The sequence below is a fragment of the Struthio camelus genome, chromosome 30, assembly GCF_040807025.1.
Source record: "Struthio camelus isolate bStrCam1 chromosome 30, bStrCam1.hap1, whole genome shotgun sequence".
NCBI lineage: Eukaryota > Metazoa > Chordata > Aves > Struthioniformes > Struthionidae > Struthio > Struthio camelus.
In genome coordinates, this window is record NC_090971.1 from 4,248,767 (window position 1) to 4,273,003 (window position 24,237).

A 24,237-nucleotide genomic window follows, 5' to 3' on the forward strand; every position below is an offset into this window, starting at 1 on the left:
GGGGGCGGCGGCGGCCGGGGGCGGCGGCCCGGCCCGGCCCGGCTCCGCTCGGCTCCGCTCGGCCCGGCCCGGGCCCGCCCCGCCCCGCCAACTTCGGGCCAATCCCGGCCGCGCCTCCGCCCGGCAACTTCCCCGAGTCCCGTTAACCCTTTGGGGAGCCCCGGCCGGCACCGGCACCGGCACCGGCACCGCCTGGGCACACCCCCCACCCGCCACCCCCGGCACCGGCCGGCACCCCCAGGACCGACTGGACAACCCCCCCACCCGGTACCGGCACCCCCGGCACCGGCCAGACACCTCCCACCCGGGATCGGCACCCCCGGCACCGGCCGGCACCTCCTTACCTGGCACCAGCACCGGCCGGCACCCTCCACGCGGCACCGCCACCCCCAGCACCAGCCAGACACCCCCCACCCGGGATCGGCACCCCCAGGACCGACTGGACACCCCCCCACCCGGTACCGGCACTCCTGGGACCGACCGGACACCCCCCCACCCGGGATCGGCACCCCCAGGACCGGCCGGACACCCCCCCACCCGGTACCGGCACTCCCGGGACCAACCGGACACCCCCCCACCCGGGATCGGCACCCCCAGGACCGGCTGGACACCCCCCCACCCGGTACCGGCACTCCCGGGACCGGCCGGACACCCCCCCACCCGGGATCGGCACCCCCAGGACCGGCTGGACACCCCCCCACCCGGTACCGGCACTCCCGGGACCGGCCGGACACCCCCCCACCCGGGATCGGCACCCCCGGGACCAACCGGACAGCCCCCCACCCGGCATCAGCACCCCCAGAACTGGCCAGGCGCCCCCCACCTGGCACTAGCACCCCCGGGACCTGCTGACACCCCCAGGACCGGCCAGACACCCCTAACCCAGGATTGGCACCCCCGGGACTGACCAGACACCCCCCCACCCAGAACAGCACCCCCAGGACCAGTCAGGCGCCCCCCACCCAGCACCAGTACCCCGAGGACCAGCTGGACACCCCCCCACCCAGGACTGGCACCCCAGCACCAACCACCCACCAAGCATCTCTGCCTGGCACCACCCAGCATCCGGTACCAGTACCCTCAGCACCAACCGGCACTCGGTACTGGCACTGCTGCCAGCCAGGCACACGGTACCGGCACGGCCTGGGCCGCCCCAGCACCCAGGGGTGCCCCCATACACCCCCCCACGCGGGCCGGGCACTGGTACCACCAGGCATCCCTGTGCACTCTGGCCCCTCAGCACCCGGGGGACCCTGCGGGCACTCAGGCGGGCGCCCTGCGGGTCACAGCGCGGGGCCCGGGCTGTCGGCTGCGCCACGACACGTCACGTCACACGCGCAGCTGAGCTGGGGCGTCAGGCCAGGCCTCGGCGTGGGGCACCGTCGGCATGCACGCCGCTCCCAGGGTGTCCGTGTGGCACGGAGCCACGTCAGCCACGCGTGACAGCTCCCAGGGCGCCCATGCGGCACGGAGCCACGTCAGCCCCACACACACCGCTCCTGCGCAACAGCTCCCAGGGCACCAACGGAGCTGCATCAGCCCCACACACCGCTCCTGAGCGCTTGTGCAGCACAGAGCCACGCCGGTCCCACGCACACTGCTCCTGCACACCTGCACAGCACGGGTCCATGCTGCTCCTGTACACCCGCGTGGCACAGAGCCGCACCGGTCCCACGCACGCCGCTCCTGCACACCTGCACAGCACGGGTCCATGCTGCTCCTGCACACCCGCGTGGCACAGAGCCGCACCGGTCCCACGCACGCCGCTCCTGCACACCTGCACAGCACGGGTCCATGCTGCTCCTGCACACCCGCATGGCACAGAGCCGCACCGGTCCCACGCACGCCGCTCCTGCACACCTGCACAGCACGGGTCCATGCTGCTCCTGTACACCCGCGTGGCACAGAGCCGCACCGGTCCCACGCACGCCGCTCCTGCACACCTGCACAGCACGGGTCCATGCTGCTCCTGCACACCCGCGTGGCACAGAGCCGCACCGGTCCCACGCATGCCGCTCCTGCACACCTGCACAGCACGGGTCCATGCTGCTCCTGCACACCCGCGTGGCACAGAGCCGCACCGGTCCCACGCATGCCGCTCCTGCACACTCACGCAGCATGGAGGCACACTGGTCCCACGCACGCCGCTCCTGCACACCCACGCAGCGCAGAGGCACACTGGTCCCACGCACGCCGCTCCTGCACACCCACGCAGCGCAGAGGCACGCCGGTCCCATGCACGCCGCTCCTGCACACCCATGCAGCGCAGAGGCACGCCGGTCCCATGCACGCCGCTCCTGCACACCCATGCAGCGCGGAGGCACGCCGGTCCCGTGCATGCCGCTCCTGCACACCCATGCAGCGCGGAGGCACGCCGGTCCCGTGCATGCCGCTCCTGCACACCCATGCAGCGCGGAGGCACGCCGGTCCCACGCACGCTGCTCCTGTACACCCACGCAGTGCGGAGGCACGCCGGTCCCACGCACGCCGCTCCTGCACACCCATGCAGTGTGGAGGCACGCCGGTCCCGTGCACGCCGCTCCTGCACACCCACGCAGCGCGGAGGCACGCCGGTCCCGTGCACGCCGCTCCTGTACACCCACGCAGCGCGGAGGCACGCCGGTCCCGTGCACGCCGCTCCTGCACACCCACGCAGCGCAGAGGCACACCGGTCCCGTGCACGCCGCTCCTGCACACCCACGCAGCGCGGAGGCACGCCGGTCCCACGCACGCCGCTCCTGCACACCCATGCAGCGCGGAGGCACGCCGGTCCCACGCACGCCGCTCCTGCACACTCACGCAGCATGGAGGCACGCCGGTCCCACGCACGCCGCTCCTGCACACCCATGCAGCGCAGAGGCACGCCGGTCCCACACATGCCGCTCCTGCACACCCACGCAGCGCGGAGGCACGCCGGTCCCGTGCATGCCGCTCCTGCACACCCATGCAGCGCAGAGGCACGCCGGTCCCACGCACGCCGCTCCTGCACACCCACGCAGCGCGGAGGCACGCCGGTCCCACGCACGCCGCTCCTGCACACCCACGCAGCGCGGAGGCACGCCGGTCCCACGCACGCCGCTCCTGCACACCCACGCAGCGCGGAGGCACGCCGGTCCCACGCACGCCGCTCCTGCACACCCACGCAGCGCGGAGGCACGCCGGTCCCACGCACGCCGCTCCTGCACACCCACGCAGCGCGGAGGCACGCCGGTCCCACGCACACCGCTCCTGCACACCCACGCAGCGTGGAGGCACGCCGGTCCCGTGCATGCCGCTCCTGCACACCCACGCAGCGCGGAGGCACGCCGGTCCCGTGCACGCCGCTCCTGCACACCCACGCAGCGCGGAGGCACGCCGGTCCCACGCACACCGCTCCTGCACACCCACGCAGCGCGGAGGCACGCCGGTCCCGTGCATGCCGCTCCTGCACACCCACGCAGCGCAGAGGCACGCCGGTCCCACGCACGCCGCTCCTGCACACCCACGCAGCGCGGAGGCACGCCGGTCCCACGCACGCCGCTCCTGCACACCCACGCAGCGCGGAGGCACGCCGGTCCCACGCACGCCGCTCCTGCACACCCACGCAGCGCGGAGGCACGCCGGTCCCGTGCACGCCGCTCCTGCACACCCACGCAGCGCAGAGGCACGCCGGTCCCACGCACGCCGCTCCTGCACACCCACGCAGCGCGGAGGCACGCCGGTCCCACGCACGCCGCTCCTGCACACCCACGCAGCGCGGAGGCACGCCGGTCCCGTGCACGCCGCTCCTGCACACCCATGCAGCGCAGAAGCACGCCGGTCCCGTGCATGCCGTTCCTATACACCCACACAGCGCGGAGGCACGCCGGTCCCACGCACACCGCTCCTGCACACCCACGCAGTGTGGAGGCACGCCGGTCCCGTGCATGCCGCTCCTGCACACCCACGCAGCGTGGAGGCACGCCGGTCCCATGCATGCTGCTCCTGCACACCCATGCAGTGTGGAGGCATGCCGGTCCCGTGCACACTGCTCCTGCACACCCATGCAGTGTGGAGGCACGCCGGTCCTCGAGCACGCGGAGGCAGCCGAAAATCTCCCGCCCCAGGCCCTGCCCAGCCCCTCGCCTCCCTCCATGCCCTGGCCGTCCCGGGGGGGCGATCCCTGGCCCGGCGCCCCCCCTTCCCCTGGGCCCCGCAGTGCGCGGGGACGCCGCGGCCCCCCGGCAGCCCCCCGCCCGCCCCCCCGGGGCCCGGCCCGCCCGCCGGGGCGCGGCGCAAGGTGCAGCCGGCTGCACAAAGGCGCTTTGTTCTCCGACGGCCGGGCCGGGTGGTGGGGGGGGGGGGGGCGGGTCCCCGGGGTGCTGCGGGGCGGGCTGCGGCGGGCGGTGCCCCAAACCGGCCGCGCGGCCCCCGCCCACGCGCGCGGCACCCCGGACGCCTGGGTCCCCCCCCGCCCCCCGCGGGAGGTTACACGTGGGGAGCAAGGGGGGTGGGGGGGGGGCCGGACGCCTGGGTCCCCGCGGGGGGCGGCGGCGCAGACACGCGGGTCCCACCCCCTCCCCGCCGCCGTGGGCGCCCCGTGGGGTTCCCCCCCCCGGGGGGGGCGGCTGCGCGCGCAACGCGCCGAGGGGGCGGGCGGGGCGCAAGTGCTGCTGGGAGCTGTAGTTCCGCGGCGGGGGCCGGCGGGCGGGGCCGCCTCCCGGACGCCTGGGTCCCTCCCCCCAGGAGGCAGCGCGGAAGCAGTTCAGAGCCCCTTTATTGGGGGGGGGGGGGAGGGAGCGAGCGGCGCCCTGCAGCCCCCCCGCTCCGGCCCCGGCCCCGGCCCCGGCCCCGACGGGGGCCCCGGGCAGGCGGCGGCGGCTCCGACGTGGCAGCGGTCCCGGTGCCCGCGGCCTAGGGCGGGTTGGGGGCGCCGGCGGGCGGCGGGGGGGCCGGCCTGGGGAGGAGAGAGGCGGGCGGTGACATAGGGCCGGTATCCCCCGACCTGGCCCCCTGCAGACCCCCCCCCTGTCATGGATCCCTACAGTATCCTGCCTCCCCCCAGCACCCCGCAGCCCCCCACCCCGGCATCCTGCCCCCCCTGATCCAGGCACCCTGCACCCCCCCCACCCCGGCACCCCCCACCCCTCAATCCAGGCACCCTGCACCCCCCCCCACCCCAGCTCCCTGCACCCCCTGATCCAGGCAGCCCCCGACCCTGGCACCCTGCCCCCCCTGATCTAGGCACCCCGCAGCCCCCCAGCCCGGCACCCTGCCCCCCTGATCCAGGCACCCTGCACCCCCCCACCCCAGCACCCTGCACCCCCTGATCCAGGCACCCCGCAGCCCCCCAGCCCGGCACCCCAGCACCCACCTGGAGGGAATCACCGTGACATGGGGGTGGCTGGGGAGCGTCTCGCCGTGGGGCAGCGACGGCCCTGGGGGGTCCGAGGGCAGCGGCCGGCGGGGCGGGGGGGGCTTGGCCGGGCCCGGAGGCTGCGGAGAAACGGAGGCGTCAAGGCTCCCGCGCGGGCAAGCGCCCCGGCGGGCTGGGTGGGGGGCACGTCCGGCTCCCGCGGCCCCACGCGGTGCCAGGTCCCCCGTTACCTGAGCGCCGCGCGGCACGGGGTCGGCGGGCAGCGGGCGCGCGGGGGGGGGCGGCCTGTCCGCGGGCACCGCCTGGCCGGAGAGAGCAGGGACAGTGAGAGGGCCGCGCGGCGGGGGCCAGCGCCTCCCTCCCCGCGGGAGCTGGGGAAGGGGCTCGGCGCGGGGCGGGGGGGGGGGCACGCTCGGCCCCGCCGCGGGGCTCGGGGAGCCGCCTGCCCGGCCGGCGTCTCCGGCAGAGCGGAGCCGGACCCTGCTGCTCGGGCTGAGCCCGCCGGGAGCCCGGGCAGGTCGTGCGCAGACAGGCGTGCAGCAGCGGCGGGAGCTCGGAGAGAAGGTGCTGCCCGGGGACCCCCAGCCCGGCGCCCGGCCGGGGCTTTACCTGGGAGCTCTTAGGAAGAGGGTCAGGCGGGAGAGGCTTGGAGGGCGGATCGGGCCTGGCCGAGCCCAGGGCAGCCGGCTGCAGAGAGACGGAGAGGCGGGAGGAGGACAGGCGCGCGCCATGCAGCAGCGAGCGGGGCTCGTGCAAGCCGTGCAGCATGCGGGGACCCCCGCGAAGCAGAGACACCCCCCCCCCCCAGCAGGGCCCTGCTCAGGCTCCGGCCCCGGAGACACCGGGATGTGGGCAGCCAGCGCCGGGCGCGACACGCAGGGGCGCGGAGCCCCCCACGCGCCCCGGCGGGCTCCAGCGAGCCGCCGCGCTCCGGGCCCGGGTGACGGAGAGCCGAAGGGCGCCGCGCTGGGGAGCCCGGCGCAGGAGGGATGCTCGGAGCGGGCGCCTAGGGATGTCTCCTCAGCAACAACGGTGCCAAATCCCGGTACCCACGGCAACCGGCCCGTAACCGCGGCAACGGCATCGCCAGCCGCTCCCTCCCCGGTACCCCGAGGGCGACGGCCCCCGGGCTCTCACCTTGCTGCTGCGCATGACCTGGAGCTCGGTGGCCCGACGCCACCGCGGGGGCCGGGGCCGCTCGGGGGGGCCCTGGCTGGCCGATCGGGTCTCCGGCTGCGAGATCCTGCAGGAGGGAGGCAGGATGAGGCCCTGGTCGCTCCTGGTGGTCGGGGGACCCCCACACGGCGACCGAGCGACACGGCACCAGCAGAAGCCCAAGAGAAACGAACCCCTCTGAACACCAGGCGATGCGACGCCCTGCGCCCCAGAGACCAGGGCTCTCCCCACACCCCAAGGGCACTGCCAAGGGAAGATCGCGGCGCCGGAGGCTTTGCGAAGCAGGACGGCTCAGGGACAGCCCCACGCCCAGGCTCCAGCAGTGACGTTACCCGCTCCAGCCGTCTGCGGCTTCTGGACCCAGGAATCGGACCTGGGTCTCAGCACTGTGGGGAGAACAGAGTCAGCGTCTCAGCCCGGCGCGCGCCTGGGGCATCGCTGCGACGGAGCCCTGTCCCGGGGCGCAGGGGGACGGGGGATCGGCGCGGGGCAAGGAACTGCCGCTGCACGGGACGGACGGAGCGTCACAGGGCCCGTTGCCTGCTTTGGGGGCGGGGGGGGGGGGGGAGGCACACACGTGCATGCACGTGCACGTGCGCACAGCTCAGCTGCTGCACGGGGCCACAGGCGTGCAGGCGCACACGCAGCTGGTTACCTGCCACGGGGCACGCACAGGCACGCACACGCACAGGCGGCTAGCTTGCCGGCCGCGGGACACACATGCACGCGGGCAGCTCTGCCACGAGACATACAAGCATGCATGCACACGCAGGCGCATGTGGCTCGGTGACCTGCCACAAGGCCACCCACACGCGCGCCCGCAGGCAGGCACGCGCGCCCGGTTACCTGTACTGGCAGGACGTCCCCTTGCCGAGCTGGCAGAGGCGCTTGTGCAGCCCCGAGCGGCGCGCGCAGCACAGCCCCAGCAGCAGGGCCAGCAGCAGCAGGGCGCTGAGCAGCAGGGCCGTGGGCAGCGCGCTCCCCCCTGCAGAGAGCGGCACGTCAGCCCCCCGCAGCTGCGCCCCGCCGCCGGCCGCGCCGGCCGCGCCGGGGCCGCGCGCACAAAGCCCCATTCTCCTGCCGGCGCGGCCGGGGCCGAGCCGCCGCCTCACCTCGCTCCAGGGCCGCGGGGCCGCTGTCCTCGCTGCCCCCCGCGCCGGGGCCGGCGCAGCTGGGGGGAGCCCAGCCCCGCTCGCAGTGGCAGTGCCCGAGGTTGTTGCACACCTGGGCAGGGGACACGGAGCTCAGAGCCCGGCGGGCGCCCACCTCCCACCCGCCCCCCCCCGGCCGGGCGCCCCGGCTCACCCCGCGCCCGTGGCACTTGCTGCTGCACTGCTGATCGCCCAGCGCGGAGACGTCCTGGCACCGGCGCTGGAGGCACACCTGCGGCGGGGGGAGGCGAGTCAGGGCCCCGGCGCCTCCCGCCGCACCGGCCCCCCCAGCCCCAGCCCCGGCGCTCACCTTGCCGGGGCCGCAGGCGGTGCCGGGCAGCACCATGGCCGGGTCGCTCACGTCCTCGCCTGCGGGCAGCGCGGTCCCCTGGCAGGAGCCGCTGCCGCCGCGCTGGCACTGCAGCCGCCCGCAGCCGGCGTCCCTGCGGAGAGCAGGGGGGGGTCAGGGGCACGGCGGGCAGCGGGGGCCCACCTGGGCGGCCCGGCACTCACCGCTGGGCGCAGGCCACGTAGGAGCCGTTGGGGAGCTGCCCGCAGTGTCCGCGCTCGTCCCCTCGCGCGTTCAGGGAGGCCATGCAGGAGCCGGCGACGGGGCGGGCGCCTGCGGCGGGCAGCGGTGAGCGCAGAGCCGCGGTGCCCCCCGCCGCCCCGGCGCCGGCCCCCGCCGTACCTGGCCCCAGCAGCTGCTGGCACTGTCCCTCGAGGGTGGCGCAGGCGCCGCCGTAGCAGTACGCCCGCCCGCCGGCGCAGGGCTGCCCGTCCTGCAGGTGGGCGTTGGGCGGGCAGCGAGGCGAGACCCCGTCGCAGTACTCGGGCAGGTCGCACTCGCCCCGCGCCTCCCGGCACGGGTGCCCGGCCCGGCGCAGCTGCGGGGGCAACGTCAGGTGGGCGGCCGGCCGGCTGCCCCCCCCCCACCCCGCCACCGTGCATGCGCGCCCCGGGGCAAGGCCGGGCCCGTGCCGCCGTCCCCGTCCCCATGCACCTTGCAGTCCTGGCAGCAGGCGTCCGCCGCGGCGCACTCGGCTCCGGGCAGCAGCTGGCAGGCGCTGCTGTTGCAGCAGGGATCGGTGCACTCCTGCGGGCAGAGGGCTGCGCTCAGCGCCCGGGGCGAGCTGCGAGCCGCGGCAGGGGCGGCGGGTCCCTCCCGGGATGCTCCCGCAGCTCTGGAGCACAGCCCCAGCCCCGCGCCGCCGCCGTACCAGGCTGAGGCCGCAGTCGCAGCCCTCGCCGGGCTCCAGGAAGCGGTTCCCGCAGCGGGGTTTCTCGGCAAACCGCCGGGGCTCGGGCACGTTGAAGAGGCACCAGCCCCGGCCCTGCTGCAGGCTGCGCTCCAGGTCCTGCCGGCTGCAGTTGCTGAAGCTCAAGCCGGGTGTGAGCCTGGCGGGGAGGGGGGGACAAGGGGGCGGTGAGGCCAGGCCGGCCGGCCGGCAGCCCCCCGCTCCCGGCCCCGCCGCCCTCACCCCGTGGGCGAGTCCATGATGCAGCCGCGGTCCTGGTCGAGGTTGCTGCAGCGGCAGCGGCGCCCGGCGCCGTCGTGCATCATGCCCAGGTTGTGCCCCAGCTGGTGGGCCACGGTGGTGGCCACCACGAGCGCGCTGACCGAGTGGTCCTGCGGGACAGGCGGGGGTCAGCGCGGCCCGGCGCGGTGCAGCGCGGCCCGGCGCGGCGGGGGCGGGCGGCACCCACCATGCTGACCCCGCCGGAGCGCGCCGGCGAGCACACGGAGGCCTGGGTGGACATCCCCACCGAGACGTCCTCGAAGCGGGAGCCCCTGCGGAGAGGGCGAGGGTGAGGCGGGCGGCGGGCGGCGCGGGGGGTCCCGGCCCGCCGCCCGCCGCCCGCGCTCACGTCAGCAGCTGCGCGTTGTCGTGGGGCAGCCGGGGCAGCAGCTCCTCGCGACGCCACTGCAGGAACCGCTCCAGCGCCGCCCGCCCGCTGTTGCCCACCGGGAACTTGTCACCTTGGCTCCAGACCTCCACGGCCAGCAGGGCCACCCGCACCCCCAGCGGCTGGAAGAACTGGGGGGCAGACGCGGGCCGTCAGGGGCCGGCGCCGGGCCGGCACCGTGCCCGGCGGGGACGCGGCGGGCGCTCACCGTGTCCACCTGGTTGGCGATTTCCAGGGTGCGGGTGCGGACGCGCCGCAGGTCGGCGTAATTCTGGAACTGCAGGGCAACAGGGCAGGGCGTTACGGCGGGGACGGAGCCGGGGGCGCCCCCCGCCCCGGGCCGGCACTCACCGCCGCGTGGTCCACCACCATCACCAGCTCCACCACGGGCTGCTCCGCCGCCGCCCGCTTGCCCTGGGGACGAGAGGGGCTCAGGGCGCTGCCGAGGGGGCCCCGGGGGGTCTCCAGGGCAGCACGCCGGCGACACCCACCCTCTGCAGCCGGGGCGGCTCCGTCTCCATCTCCGGCTCCGGGGGGGCCGTGGGACCCGGCCCGCAGGCCCGCGGCGCCAGCCGGACGTCCCGCAGCCGGTGCGCCACGTGCCTGCCCGGGGGGCCGCCGACGTCCGGCTCCAGCCCGTAGCTCCTGCTCTCGGACACCCGGAGGTGGCCGCTAGGGAAGGGGAGAGGAGGCGTGAGTGGCGCGGCGGGAGCGGGGCCGGGGGGGCCGCCCGGGGCGGCGCTTACCTGAGCCCGGAGCAGGCGCAGAGGCTGGCCCGGGAGCCGGGCAAGCCCCGCACGTCCCCGCGGTAGCAGCAATGTTCCTGCAGCAGAGAGGGGGGGCTCAGGAGCCGGCGCCGTGCCGGGGCCGCGGGAGCCCCCTCGCCGCCACGGCGCCGGCCCCTACCTGCTGGCCGGCCTCCTGCGTCACCCGCGTGCCGTCGGGCAGGTAGTAGAGCAGCGCCCCGGCGCCCGGCACCAGCTCCCTGCAAGAGAGGCGCGTGGGGCCGAGCGTGCTGGCGGCGCCCGGCGCCCGCCCGGCTCTGCCCCCAGCCGCCCGCTCACCAGTTTTGCTCCAGCTCCAGCACCAGCCGCGTTCCCTCCAGCTCCAGCGCGACCTGCAGCCGGGCAGGGAAGCCGCCCTGGGACAGGCGGCCGGCCGGTCACGGCAAGGACCGGAGTCCCGGCCCCGTGCACCCCACCCCGGGGTCCCCACCCGGGCCGCGCCGGCCCCTTCCTCCGCGGCCCCCAGCCGGGGCCCGGCGGGACCCACCTGGCGCGTGCCCCCCGAGGGAGGGGGCGGAAGGGATCCCCTGCGCGCCCCGCGCAGGAAGCGTCCCTCCCTCGCGAGCTCATTGTGCCGGGGAAAGGGGGTGTCGTGCGGAGCCGGCGGCCCCCCCCCCCTGCGCTTCCTGCCCGGCGCAGCGCGGCCGGAAACCCTGGAGAGACTCCCAACGGCCGCGGGCCGGGCCGGGCCCTTCCGCCCGGCCGAGAGGGGTGCCGGGCGCCAGCTCGCCCCGGTGCCTCCCGTCAGGCGAGGCGAAGGGGGATTTGGCGGGGGCGCGCAGGCTCCGGCCGCCCCCTCCCCGTTCCCGCCTGGGCCAGGCGGGAGGCTCCAGGTGTTGGGTCCCTGCGGGGAATTGGGGCTGGGGGACGCGGGCACCGGGTTTCCGGCACCGGGAAGGGCGCTGGGGGAGCTGGCAGGGTGGGGGCTGCCGCAGCGAGCCCCCACGTGCCGGGGACACCCCGGGGACACGGCGCAGCCGCGGGGCTCACCTGCGTGGCCTCTGCCAGGCTGAGCGTCCGGTCGCCCTGCAGGACCTGCGGGGTCACGTGCCAGTAGCGTCCCCGCTCCGCGTGGCGCTGCTGCGCGCCATCACCTGCACGGGGCCAGAACAGCGCCGTCACCGCTGCGGCCCCCTGCGCTGGGGCCGCATCCAGGAGCAAACGAGGATGCTGGACATCCCTTCCTCGCTGTCCGGTCCCCTGGCACGGTGCATGGGGAACAGGGCAGGGGGAGATCCCGCATTCGGGAAGCGAGCTCAGCCCAGCAGCTGGGAGGCGGGAGCCGGGATTCCTGCGTTCATCCCTGGCACTTCCAGGGCTGCCGCTGGGCAAAGTCCAGAGCATCATCGGACACGAGGAATTAGGGCGCTGGCTTCCAGCAAAGCCTCGGAGAAGCCCTAGACGTGGCACCTGCTGCTGGCACGCTGCACGCGGGCACGAGGCAGCCGCAGCTCCGTGCTGAAGGGAGCCCCACGCCGGGCCGGCGCGATGGGTTTCCCTGGCACAGGCTCAGCTCCTTGCCTGGCCCGGGATGCACCCCGCAGCCCCATCCCGCACGGCCTCCAGGCCTGGCAGCACCTCCTGGTCCGGGGCTTCGTGCTCGCCGGGGACCCCCACGGAGGCCCGCAAGGCAGGGGTCCCCTCCAGGCCCCGCCACCGAGCCGAGCGGTCCAGCACAACCAGCTCGGGGACCAGGGCAGGGCCAGGCGGCCCAGCGCCGGCTGACTCAGCCTCCCGCACCCCCGCGGCCCATCCTTGCCCCCGGCTCTCCGGGACGCCTCCCCGCCCTCGGCGAGAGCTCCAGGCGCCGCCGACGGCTGGAAGGACGCTGGAGCAGCCGGGGCTGCGGCAGGGCGCCAGCAGACGCCCCTGCCCACGGCCCTGATGCTGGGCGTCCCCAGGGGGAGCAGAGACCCCAGGCAGAGCCTCTCCCTCCCGGGACAGGGCAGGGCTGCTCCCCACAGCCCAGATGACTCCGCAGCCAGACCAAAACACCTTCCCCAGCCCTGGGGCACCGAGAAGCCCCCGGGGCAGCGACTGCCAAACCGCCCTGTGCTGGTCCTGATGCCGAACGCCCCGCGCAAGCCCCTCTCAGCCCGGCCGCAGCCCCCTCGCACCCGGGGGCCGCCCGTCACCAACCATCCTGGAGCGATGCTGCGGCTTCCAGCTGCCGCTGCTCAGGGACGCGGGGCCCCGTCACGGAGGACGGACCCTGCCCGGTTCCCCCTGCTCTTCCTGCTCCCGGTCCCGCAGCAAGGGGCCGGGGACCAGGCGGGACGGGCCCCGGGTGCTGCCTGCTCCCCACCCGCTTTCCTCGGGGCCGGGACCCGCTGCGCCCTGCAGCCCAGCGAGGCCTGGCTGGCAGAGGCGACCAGACCCCCCCCCCCACAACGGACCCCCCGAGCCCCCCGACAGGCCTGGAGGCGGCACGGAGGGGAAGCACAGCCCGGCGGTGCCTGGCGGCAGCCGGACACCCCGAGGCGAAGCGAGCCGGCGCCCCAGCTGGGAGGCGATGCGCAGGGCCCGGCCCGCCGCAGCCTGCGGGCAGCCCGGTGCCCGGTGCCCGCCGCGCCCCGCTGCCCGCTCACCTGCGTCGCGTCCGTGCGTCGCGGGGCCGGCGGCGCGGCGGGGCCCCGGGGCGACCGGCGGCGGCAGCAGCAGCAGCAGCAGCAGCCCCAGGGCGCCGAGCAGCGGCCGCGCCATCGCCCCCCCGCAGCCGGGGCCCGTCCCGCAGCCGGTACCGGGCGCCGCGGCCCCGGGCAGGCGGCTGCCGAGCTGACCCGCCGCGGCCGCCCCCGCCGGCGCTCCCGGCGCGCATTGCACCGCCGCCGCCTCCGCCGCCAGCGCCCGGCCCGGCCCGGCCCGGCCCGGCCCGGAGGAGGAACTTCCTGCCCGGCCGTCACGGCTCCGCCCGCCGCCGCTGCTCCGCCCGCGGCGCCCCGTCGGGCCGGGCCGGGCCGGGCGGCTCGGCGGCTCCGCGCAGCGGCCGGTGCCGGGCGCCCCGGAGCTGCCGCCTGGCGCGCCCGGACCCGCCTGCGCCTCCTGCGGCACCGGCACCGACACCTCCCGTTTGTGCCCAGGACCCCTCACCTCTGCCCCACGGTGCCCCGGGACCCCCGCCTTCGCCATCCCGTGCACGGGAGGCCCCCGCCTGCGCCGCCTCGTGCACCAGACGCCCCTGCTCTCACCTCCTGGTGCACCCCACAGACCCCCCTGCCTTCCCCGCCTCGGGCACCTGCAGACCCTCGCTGCCTCGTGCACCCGCAGACCCTCGCCTTCCCCGCCTGGTGCACCCCGCAGACCCTTGCCCTCGCTGCCTCGTGCACCCCACAGACCCTCGCTGCCTCGTGCACCCACAGACCTTCGCCTTCCCCGCCTCGTGCACCCCGCAGACCCTTGCCTTCATCGCCTTGTGCACCCCGCAGACCCTCGCCTTCCCCGCCTCGTGCACCCCGCAGACCCTCGCCTTCCCCGCCTGGTGTACCCCGCAGACCCTCGCCCTCGCCGCCTCGTGCACCCTGCAGACCCTCGCCCTCGCTGCCTCGTGCACCCCACAGACCCTCGCTGCCTCGTGCACCCCGCAGACCCTCGCCTTCCCCGCCTGGTGCACCCCGCAGACCCTCGCTGCCTCGCCGCCTGGTGCACCCCGCAGACCCTCTCCTTCCCCGCCTCGTGCACCCTGCAGACCCTTGCCTTCACCGCCTCGTGCACCCCGCAGACCCTTGCCCTCACAGCCTTGTGCACCCCACAGACCCTCGCCGCCTCGTGCACCCCACAGACCCTCGCCTTCCCCGCCTCGTGCACCTGCAGACCCTCGCCCTCACCGCCTCGTGCACCCCGCAGACCCTCGCCCTCGCCACCTCGTGCACCTGCAGACCCTCGCCTTCCCCGCCTCGTGCACCCCGCAGACCCTCGCCCTCACCACCTCGTGCACCTGCAGACCCTCGCCTTCCCCACCTCATGCACCCTGCAGACCCTTGCTGTCGCCACCTCATGCACCTGCAGACCCTCGCCCTCACTGCCTCGTGCACCTGCAGACCCTCGCCCTCACTGCTTCGTGCACCCCACAGACCCTTGCCTTCCCCGCCTGGTGCACCCCGCAGACCCTCGCCCTCGCCACCTTGTGCACCCACAGACCCTCGCCCTCGCCGCCTCGTGCACCCCGCAGACCCTCGCCTTCCCCGCCTGGTGCACCCCGCAGACCCTCGCCCTCGCCGCCTTGTGCACCCGAGGCCGCAGCCTTTATTGCGCGGTGCGCGGTGCCTCAAGCCGCGTACGCCATGTGCTCCTCGCTGCTCTCCTCGGAGAGGCCGCGGTCCCCGGCGGTGCAGGCCAGGCACGCGCCTCCCACGTCCCTCCAGCACGGCCCGCAGTACACGGCGCCGCAGGCGGGCGCCGGGCAGAGCCGGCAGCGCGGCGTCTCGGGCTCCCCGCACACCACGCAGTACCGGCGCAGGAAGCGGCGCAGGGGCGGCCAGCGCCGGCAGCACCACTCCAGCAGGGACGTGCCCTGCAGGGGCACAGGGCCGGGGGCACTGGGGCTGCCCCGCGGGGAGGACAGGCGCGCGCCCTGCCCGCCGTCCCCGCTCACCAGGGCCTGGGGCTGGCGCGCCCGCCGGGCAACGCGCCGCCGCTGCAGCTGCACGAAGGCCTGCCGCTGGCGCAGCAGCTTGTTGTAGAGGAAGAGCACGCGCCTCTTCTCCCGCTGCGCCGGGCGCCGGCCGTGAGGCCTGCAGCAGCCCGGCCCGGAAGGGCGCCGGGGGCCGAGCCGGGCGCCGGCGGGGGAGCCCGGGGGGGCGGCGGGGCAGCTCACCTTGGGGAAGTAGAAGGCGGCGATGACGCGGCGCAGGCGGTACGTGTAGCCCTGGGCCAGGCACAGCAGCGCCAGCAGGCCCAGCGGCAGGCAGCTGGCCACGTAGTCCTGGGTCGTCATGCCCCGGGGCTGCGGCAGGCAGGCTGGGGCGGCAGGCGGAGGCGCTGAGCCCGCGGGCCGTGGCCGTCTGCAGCGGGGCAGGAGGACCCCCGCCCCCCGTTACGGGCGGCCCGGCCCGGGGAACGAGCCCTGCCGGCAGCTCGGAGGCGCTCACCGAAGTTGGACGACTCCAGTTCGACGTAGGAGGACGTGTTCAAGGCCCCGATGGTGCTTCGCAGGAGCCGAGCCATCAGCGACGTGCCCATCACCTGCACCTCCAGGTGGTGGCTGCCTGCCAGAAGCAGCGCGCCGCGTGGGGCCAGCCGGCGGCGGGGCTGGCGCCCGGCGGGGCGGGCGAAGGGCCGGGCCAGAGCCCTGTGCGGGGCCCGGGGCCGGCGGTGCTCACTGCGGAAGGAGTACTGCACGAAGGAGTGCTGCCGGATGATGCTGAGCATGGTGAAGAGCACGCGGTCCAGCCCCCAGGTGAGGAGCAGCAACAGCAGGGGCGGGATGCACTGCAGCAGCTCCACCACCTGCGGGGCCGGGGCTCCGTGGCGGCGTCGCCCCGAGCCCCCGGCCCCGCGCCCAGCCCGCCGGCGAGCCCGCCGGCGCCCGCCTTCGCCCTCACCATGTTCTGCAGCTCGAGCGGCTGCATGGCCACGCGGCAGGGGAAGATCACGGCGGAGACCTCTGCCCGGCGCAGGGGCAGCAGCGTCCGCTTGTCCTGCGAGGGGGCAGCAGGGCGGCTCAGCGCAGCCCCCCGGGGACCTCGCGCGGGGCCCCGAGCGCCCGGGCCGCCCTCCGCCCCCTCTCCCTCCTCACCTGCTTTCTGCGGCGGGCGTCGATTTGGCGGAAGTAGGTGGTGATGTAGAGGTTGTCGAAGGAGATGTCCTGGACGTAGTGCTTAGTGTAGGAGAAAGCCCTGGGAAGAGAGGGTGGCCGGGGTGGCGAGGGGTGGGGTGCACCCCCCCGGACCTCCCGTCCCGCTGCCAGGCTCCATGCACAGCTCCCACCCAGCCCTCCCCAGCCCCGCGGGCCCGGCCCGCGCTCACGAGAAGAAGACGAGGAGGACGGTGCAGGAGAGCAGCAGGCGGAAGAAGGAGACGGCCCTGCCCAGGCGGGCGCTGTGCTGCCGCACGTGCGAGGTCACCTCCTCCACGAGCTGCTCCCGCGAGGCGTTGGCGCCGAGCAGCATGTCGCGGTGCTCCTCCTGGGGCAGAGAGGCCGTGGGCGCCGGGCAGCGCCCGCTCCCTGCCCCGCAGGGGGGATGGGGTGGGACGGGACGGGCGCCCACCTGGAAGACCAGCTGGGCGCTGAAGTCCTGGCTGAGGTTGTTGACGGATCTGTTCACCATGTCGTACATCTTCCCGAAGTTGCCCTCCACGGGGATCTTTTCCCAGCACCAGGCATGCATGACTGTGGGGCAGGAGAGGGGAGCGTGCATGGAGGGAGCTGGGACGCCCCAGGCATCGTCCCGTCACAGCGTGGCCGCTGTCCTGGGGCCGGGGGAGCTCTGGGACCCCCCTTGGGCTGGTCTGAGCCAGAGCTGCGGCGCCGGGGGGCACAGGGCTGGGCCCACCCTTGACGACGTGGCAGAGGAACTTGAACTTCATGGGCAGGCAGAGGAGGTGGCTGATGAGGGGCACAACGACGTGCTCCATGCAGGCCTGGTGCTTCGTGTTGAACCAGTCCCGGCACCGCTGCATGGCCAAGTCGATCACATCTGGGAGGTCGAGAGCCCTCAGGCTGGAGCATCCAGCTGTCCGTGCGGCTGCCCCATCCTGCGGCTTGCTTGCGCTGGGCCCGAGGGCTTGCACAGGGCTGCACCATCCCTCCCGCGCACTGCCTGGCGCGTGCACCATCCCTCCCGTGCACTGCCCGGTGTGTGCACCATGCCTCCCGTGCACCGTCCCTCCCGTGCACTGCCCGGTGTGTGCACCATCCCTCCCGCGCACTGCCCGGTGTGTGCACCATCCCTCCCGTGCACCATGCCTCCCGTGCACTGCCCGGTGTGTGCACCATCCCTCCCGCGCACTGCCCGGTGTGTGCACCATCCCTCCTGTGCACCATCCCTCCTGCGCACTGCCCGGTGTGTGCACCATCCCTCCTGTGCACCATCCCTCCCGCGCACTGCCCGGTGTGTGCACCATCCCTCCTGTGCACCGTCCCTCCCGTGCACTGCCCGGTGTGTGCACCATCCCTCCCGTGCACCATCCCTCCTGCGCACTGCCCAGTGTGTGCACCATCCCTCCCGTGCACCATCCCTCCCGTGCACCATCCCTCCTGTGCACTGCCCGGTGTGTGCACCATCCCTCCCGTGCACCATCCCTCCTGTGCACTGCCCGGTGTGTGCACCATCCCTCCCGTGCACCATCCCTCCTGCGCACTGCCCGGTGTGTGCACCATCCCTCCCGTGCACCATCCCTCCCGTGCACTGCCCGGTGTGTGCACCATCCCTCCCGTGCACCATCCCTCCTGCGCACTGCCCGGTGTGTGCACCATCCCTCCCGTGCACCATCCCTCCCGTGCACTGCCCGGTGTGTGCACCATGCCTCCCGTGCACCATGCCTCCCGTGCACCACCGCTGCTGCAGCCCGGCCATTCCCCGCTCACATTTGCAGCGCAGTTTGGTTTTCATCTCATACAGCTTCTGGGTGCTGAGGGCCGGCGGGGGGGCTGCCCGCCGGCCCTGGCGCAGGTCGTAGCCTGCCTCGCTGGCCACCTCCTCGTTGAGCCCCACGAAGGCACGCGAGATGTTCTGCGTCTCGGCGTCGAGCGTCCGCCCGCTCCGCTGGGGTGGGGGCAGCCGGCTCAGCGCAGCCCCCCGGGGCCGCCCCGCCACGTGCGGCCCGGGCGCCCGCCGGGGCTCTCCCCGCGGCCTCACCACCATGTCCTCCATCAGGGCGTGCAGCGGGGCCGTCGACACCTGCCAGAGCTGGTGGCTCTGGTTGACCTGCAGCTCCGTCACGCAGCCCACCGAGCGGATCACCTCGTCCAGGTTGTGCCGCACGTTGGCCACCGGCCCTGGCACGCGCAGCGCCGGCTCAGGCGCCGTCCCGCCGGCTGGCACCCCGCGAGGGCGGCCGGGTGGGAGGGGGCCCTACCGTCGTAGATGGCGGCGAGGGCGTAGGAGAGCACGTAGACCCGGCCCTCCTTGCCCACGAACTTGGGGGCCACGAGCAGGCTGGCGCAGCGGAAGTGCGGGGACGTGGCCCAGCCCAGGGCGGTCACCCCTGCGGGGAGCAGGGAGCCTGCGGTGCCGCCGCCGCCGCCGCGGGGGCCCCCGGTGCCCCCCGAACCCCGGCCTCACCTGCCAGCCCGCACATCAGCTGCACCTTGCGCACCTCGCTGATGTTCGTGGGCACGACAAGGAGCCAGCAGAGCCCTGAAACGCCCACGCCGGCCCTGAGCCCCCGGTGCCACCGGCGGCCTCGTCCCCGCCGCCGCCGGCCCCGGCAAGCGCTCACCGAGGCCGAGGAGGCTGCCGGTGCCGGCACCCAGCAGGACCTTGCTGCAGCGGTGCTGCTCCGGCGGGCTCCAGAGGAAGCGGCTGCAGGCGGCCGGCAGCAGCGCGACCGCCAGGCGCTTCAGGGCTGCCAGGGGAGAGGCCGGTCGGCCGCGCTGCTCCGCCTGCGCTGCCCCGGCAGCCGGGCGCCAGCGGGCCTCACTCGTGTTGGGGGGTTTCTGCCTCCCGGGTGCCTCTGTGCCGGCCGGCTGCTCCGGCCCGGTGCCCGCCTGCGGCTCCATGGCTCCGGCCACGCCGGCGCGGAACCGGCTCATTGTGAGCCGACCGCGGCGGTTCTGCCCGCGGCGTCCCCGGAGCCGGGCTGGCACGCGCGCCCCGGGCTCCCCGCTCCCACCCGTGCCGGCTGGGCGACGAGGCTGGGCGACCCCTTCCCCGCTCCATGGCCGGCACGGGCTGCCGGCCCCGGCGGGACGCCTGGCTGCAGGAGGAGAGCCCGGCTCGGGAAGTGGCCCGCAGCACCGCCGGGTTCGTGCTGGGCATGGCCCTGGCCAGCCTGTACGGGGCCCTGGTCCTGCTGGCGCAGAGCCACAACGTCTGGTACTGCCTGGTGACCACCGTCAGCCTGGGGGCCGCGCTGGGGCTGGGCATGGCCTTCTCCGTCAAGGTGCGCGTCACGGTGCTGCTCACGCTGCCGCACGTCTGCACCAGTAAGCGCCCGGCGCCGGGCTGCACGCCGGGGACGGCTGCCTCGCCAGCGGAGCCCCGGGCCACCCCGCGCCCCTGCTGTCCCCGCAGAGGAGGGCAAGATGCTGCTGCTGCTGCTGGCGCTGGGCATGGCCATGCAGGGGCCCTGCACCAACATCCTGCACAACTTCTCCCGGGCCGCCGAGTCCATCTCCTGCGGGGCCGAGCTCGCCCTCAACCAGACGGCCGAGCGGCTGCAGCGCGCCCGCGAGCCGCTGCTGAGTGAGACGGGGGCCGAGCGGGGAGCGGGGCGGGGGGCAGGGCTGGGGGTCACCCCTCGCCGGGGGGCTGCGTGCACGGGGAGCCGCGGGGCACGGGAGGGGGCTGACTCCGAGCCAGCCCCGGGCCGCTCTCGCCCCCCCGCCGTGGTGCGGTGACGGGACCCCCCCCCCACACACAGACGTGCTGGCCAAAATCAAGGACATCGCGCAGAAAGCCAAGGTGGTGGGCGACCGCATCCGCAAGTTCTTCCGCTCCATCATGGACTCTGTGAGCCACGTGGGTGAGTGGGGACCCCGGGGCCTGTCCCCTGCCACCCCCAATGCCAGCACCCCCGCCCTGCTCTGGGTCTGTCCCTGCCCCAACGCCCCGTCCCTGCCCCGAAACCCACCCATGGCCCCAATGCCCTGTCCATGTGCCCCCAAAACCCATCCATGGCCCCAACGCCCTGTCCCTGCCCCAAAGCCCTGTCCATGTCCCCAACACCCTGTTCATGTGCCCCCAAAACCCATCCATGTCCCCAACACCCTGTCCCTGCCCCAAAGCCCTGTCCATGTGCCCCCAAAACCCATCCATGGCCCCAACACCCTGTCCCTGCCCCAAAGCCCTGTCCATGTGCCCCCAAAACCCATCCATGTCCCCAACGCCCCGTCCCTGCCCCAAAGCCCTGTCCATGGCCCCAACGCCCTGTCCATGTGCCCCCAAAACCCATCCATGTCCCCACCGCCCCGTCCCTGCCCCCGAATCCCTGCCCGCCTCCCTGCCGGCAGCCCGAGCCCTGCGAAACGTGTGGATCTGGCTGGCGAGCGTGGGCAAGCTGTGCAACCAGGAGCTGGGCACGCCGTACCGCCGCTGCCTGGGCATCTTCAGCGAGGCCAAGGACAACTGCGAGCGCGCCGTGCCCTTCCTCTACTTCCTCTGCTACATCATCGTCGCCTTCAAGCCGCTCTGCGGCCTGGCCAACAGTGCGTGCAGCGAGCGGCCCGGGCGAGCGGTCGGCTCAGCTGGCCTCTCCCTCCCGGCACGGGGCAGCGGGCACCGGCGGAGGCGGGCGGCAAGGGTGGGCACTGTGGGGCAGGGGTCCCAGCCCCACCCTGAGAGAGACCCCCTCTCCACAGTTATCCTCCTCTTCTGCGTCATCCCCCAGTACATCCAGTCCTTCCTCCAGAGGACAATTGCTGCCCGTGAGTGTCCCGGTGCTGCAGGGGGTCTCGGGGCCCCTCCTGGCCCCGCTGCGCCGCCTCTGCCCGGCTCTCCTGCGCCCGGTGCCAGCGCCGCTGGGCCCGTCCCGTCTCCCGCAGCCCTCAGGAGCGCGCTGGACCGCGTCCGCCGGGAGTTCGAGTTCAACATCTCGGCCGTGCACCACTTCGACGTGAGCCTCAACTCCAGCAAGACGCTGGGCGAGGTGGCCCTGGACATCATGGAGGGCGTGCGCCAGTGCCTGGAGCCCACCCGCGAGGTCCTGGGCCTCTTCGCCCACTTCTCCTCCTGCGCCATCCTCTACATGTACCTCCAGTGAGTGGGCTGCGCCGGCCCCCCGCCACTGCGGGGACGGGACGCCGGGCGCCCCGGTCCCCAGCTGCCCACCGCCCCTCCCCAGGGCGCTGCGCTACCGCCGCCGCTACCTGCAGGACGACACCTTCGACAACATCTACATCACGCGGCGCTTCGTGGAGATGGACGGGCGGCGGGCGGCGCAGGGCAAGCCCACGGTGCTGCCGCTGCGCGCCCGGGAGAGCTGCCGCTACGTCCGCCCCGGTGAGGGCCGCCGGCGCTGGGGACGGGGGGGGACAGCGGGGACCGGCCCGGCCTCACCGCCCGCCCGCCCAGACGGGCTGTGGTTCTCGCAGCAGGAGCGCCGCCGCTACGGGCTGGAGCTGGCGGCGGTGCTGCGCCACGTGGTGCTGGGGCTCAGCCTCATCCTGGCCGACTACAGCGTCTTCTGGCTGCTCGACCTGGTCCGGCACCAGCTGCGTGGGGAGGTGGTTGCCCGGGGTGAGCCGGGAGCCCGCGACGCCCCTGCCCCCTTCGCCCCTGGGCCCCCCGGCGCTGACCCGCTCGCCCCGCAGCCCCGGCGGTGCTGGGCGTCAGCGTGAACGGCACGGGCTACACCAGCGAGATCTTCCGGGACCTGGTGTCGGCCTTCGACGCCCTGCAGCAGGGCAACGTCACGGTGCTCTCCCAGCGGTGCCGCCTGCAGCCCGTCGAGCCCGACTACCGCACCTACCTCACCATGGGTGAGCGAGGGGGCGCCCGGAGCCCCCCGCCCGGGGCCCGGCCGCCCGCGCTGCTGCGTGACCCCGCCGCCTGCCCGCAGGCATCCTCTATGGCGTCTGCCTCTTCATCGCCATCTTCGGCAGCTACGTGGGCCGCCTGCGCCCCGTGGTGTGCGCCGCCTACTACCCGTGCCGCGAGCAGGTGAGAGCCCCCGCGGCGCGGCACGGCGCGGCACGGCGCGGCGCCCGCTGACGCCCTGCCCCGGCTCTGCCTAGGAGCGGACGTGCTTCCTCTACAACAGCATCCTGGTGCGGCGGGCAGGCCTGGCCCGCGCCTTGCACCGGGCGGCGCGGCAGCGGGCGGCCGACGAGGGACACGCCAACCCGCTCCTCGTCCTCGCCTCCAAGTGAGCCCCTGGGGCTGCGGGGTGCGCAGGGCGGCCGGGGCGCGGAGCCGGCCCGGCCCCTCGGGCGCCCGCGGCGGCATCGCGCCGCCGGCCCGGCGGTGCATCGCCGCTGCCCGGCCCCGTGGCCGCCCGCAGGCTGCCCGTCTGCGCCCGGCTGGCGCGGCTGCTGGGCGTCCGCCCCAAGTGCTGCCTGGCCTGCGGGGCGGCCGGCGAGCAGGAGTGCGTGGCGTGCAGCACGCCCGGCTGCAGAGGTAGGCGCCGGCGGGCCGGCGGGCGGCGGGATGGGGGGGGCCGGCTGCCCCGCGCCGCTCACGGCCCCGCTCCGCCAGGCCGCTACTGCGGCGAGTGCTACCGGGCGCTGGGCGACGCCTGCTCCGTCTGCATGGCCCCCCTGAGCCAGCAGGACGCCGGCGACGAGGAGATGTGAGCGGGGAGGCGGGCGGCGGGGCAGGGCGCGCGGGGCAGGGCGCGGGGCGGCTTTGCGCGGGGGGTCGGCGCCGTGCCCCAGGCGCCCGCCCTGCGCCCGCAGAGACTCCAGCGACGAGGAGGCGCCGGGGCTGTGGCTGGGCGCGCTGCGGGCGCTGCGGCGGCAGGAGCGGGCCCCGTGCCGCCAGCGCGGGCGGCTGCTGCGGCGCTGCCTCCGGCGGCTGCTGCGGGGCGGCGGCGGCGGCCGGCGGCTGCCCGCGACGCTGGCGGCGCGCCTGCGGGCCGGGCTGCGGGAGGAGGAGAGCAGCGGCGGGGAGAGCGACGGCGGCAGCGGCGGCGCTGCCGGCCCGGGCAGCTCGGGCTCCAGGTGAGGTCGGGGCAGGCGGCGGCGGGAGGGCCGGGGACCCCGCGGGGCCGTGACGCCGCTCCGTCCCGCCAGCCTGGACTTCGGCTACCAGGAGGAGCCCGAGGGCGGCGAGAGCGAGCTGGAGGGGGTGACGGTCGTGCGGCCCCCCAGCCGGCCGGGACGGCGCCGGGCTCCGGGGACGGCGGCGCGGCCGGGCCACGATGGCGAGTAGAGGAGCGGCGCCAGCGGCCCGCTGCCCCGGGATGTCGCCAGGCGCCCGCCCCGCGGACAGACCCCCCCGGGGCGCGGGAGCTCCCTGCTTCTCCGTTTATTACCAAGCAGCCTTCGTTTAAAAAACAAACCAACCGAACCGAGCCGAACCGAACCAAAACCCACGCCGACGCGACCTGGACGCGCGGGGGCCGCGGCCGCCCGCGGATTATTCGTTTGGTTTCTTACAACAGAGAGGTTCAAGTAGCCGAGATTTCAAGTTCACCGTAAGGCACTTTAAAGCCATGACAGGAGCCAACCCCCTCGTCCCCGTCACCCCCGTCACCCCATGGCAAGGGACAGACACGCAGCGGCCAGGCAGCGCTGGCGGGCAGCAGCAGAGGGGCCGGGGGCGGAGGGGGGGGGCAATATATTACATCATCTTTTTAAATATAGATAAACTCTGACTTGAGGCAAATAGTGCCGGAGCCCCGGCCGGCCGGCTGGGCCGGGGGGGCATGTGCAAAGGGCGGAGGGGGAGCCCGGCAGGGGCCCGGCCCCCCCGGGCAGGATCTGCCGGGGGGGTGGGGGGGGGACCCGCAGGGCCGGGGCGGGCGGGGGGACTCACCCGAAATAGTGCAACCAGAGAAAGCAGCCGGGAGTGCAGGGGCGAGGCGGCTCGCCGGGGAAGGGGCTGCTCGCGGGGCCGGGCGGCGGCAGCGGGCCGGGGGGCGCCGCTCGGGACCGGGACCCCCCCCCACCCCCGGCACAAGCTATGTACAGCTCGGGGCGCCGCCGGCGCCGCCCCCCGAGCCGCCTCCCCGACGGGGCGGGCGCGGGGCCGGCCCGGCTCGGCCGCGGCGGGGCGGCCCCGGGGGGGGGGGGGCGGCGGCGCGGCCCCATTGTGCAAATCCGCCAGGGGGGAGTTTCCCCCTT

At 75.5% G+C, this 24,237-nt stretch overlaps 3 protein-coding genes across 11 annotated transcripts; 1 reads left to right on the forward strand and 2 right to left on the reverse strand.

Annotated features, from left to right (window-relative positions):
• Positions 1-4,782: 4,782 nt before the first annotated feature.
• Positions 4,783-13,059, reverse strand: ADAM15 (ADAM metallopeptidase domain 15). 9 transcript variants are annotated; one of them, XM_068922313.1, is made up of 26 exons: positions 12,944-13,059; positions 11,346-11,449; positions 10,635-10,711; positions 10,477-10,555; positions 10,317-10,393; positions 10,062-10,242; positions 9,922-9,984; positions 9,779-9,847; positions 9,532-9,701; positions 9,370-9,454; positions 9,144-9,292; positions 8,883-9,060; positions 8,666-8,758; positions 8,354-8,549; positions 8,176-8,284; positions 7,973-8,105; positions 7,817-7,894; positions 7,624-7,735; positions 7,358-7,496; positions 7,167-7,247; positions 6,844-6,897; positions 6,473-6,578; positions 5,945-6,022; positions 5,566-5,637; positions 5,333-5,454; positions 4,783-4,915 (listed from the first exon to the last, which is right to left on the reverse strand). In XM_068922313.1, the coding sequence occupies exons 1-26, from the start codon at positions 13,056-13,058 to the stop codon at positions 4,873-4,875; spliced, it is 2,763 nt and encodes a 920-aa protein (XP_068778414.1). In that variant the 5' UTR covers position 13,059; the 3' UTR covers positions 4,783-4,872. The 9 variants fall into 9 exon arrangements, 7 of the variants coding, with proteins under 7 accessions (XP_068778414.1, XP_068778421.1, XP_068778420.1 ...); XM_068922320.1 differs by lacking the exon at positions 7,167-7,247; XM_068922319.1 differs by lacking the exon at positions 5,945-6,022.
• A 1,560-nt stretch (positions 13,060-14,619) lies between these two features.
• Positions 14,620-18,593, reverse strand: DCST1 (DC-STAMP domain containing 1). The gene is made up of 13 exons (XM_068921948.1): positions 18,578-18,593; positions 18,372-18,500; positions 18,152-18,330; positions 17,881-18,058; positions 16,847-16,990; positions 16,562-16,683; positions 16,320-16,477; positions 16,090-16,189; positions 15,896-15,991; positions 15,674-15,800; positions 15,443-15,559; positions 15,169-15,311; positions 14,620-14,865 (listed from the first exon to the last, which is right to left on the reverse strand). The coding sequence occupies exons 1-13, from the start codon at positions 18,591-18,593 to the stop codon at positions 14,620-14,622; spliced, it is 1,755 nt and encodes a 584-aa protein (XP_068778049.1).
• Positions 18,594-18,618: 25 nt separating this feature from the next.
• On the forward strand, positions 18,619-24,116 carry DCST2 (DC-STAMP domain containing 2). Its single transcript, XM_068921949.1, has 17 exons — positions 18,619-18,754; positions 18,859-18,920; positions 19,218-19,440; positions 19,529-19,699; positions 19,878-19,979; positions 20,467-20,661; positions 20,815-20,880; positions 20,998-21,211; positions 21,297-21,454; positions 21,527-21,691; positions 21,766-21,933; positions 22,014-22,114; positions 22,189-22,319; positions 22,455-22,570; positions 22,649-22,742; positions 22,849-23,112; positions 23,185-24,116. The coding sequence occupies exons 1-17, from the start codon at positions 18,619-18,621 to the stop codon at positions 23,321-23,323; spliced, it is 2,505 nt and encodes an 834-aa protein (XP_068778050.1). The 3' UTR covers positions 23,324-24,116.
• The last annotated feature ends 121 nt before the right edge of the window (positions 24,117-24,237 follow it).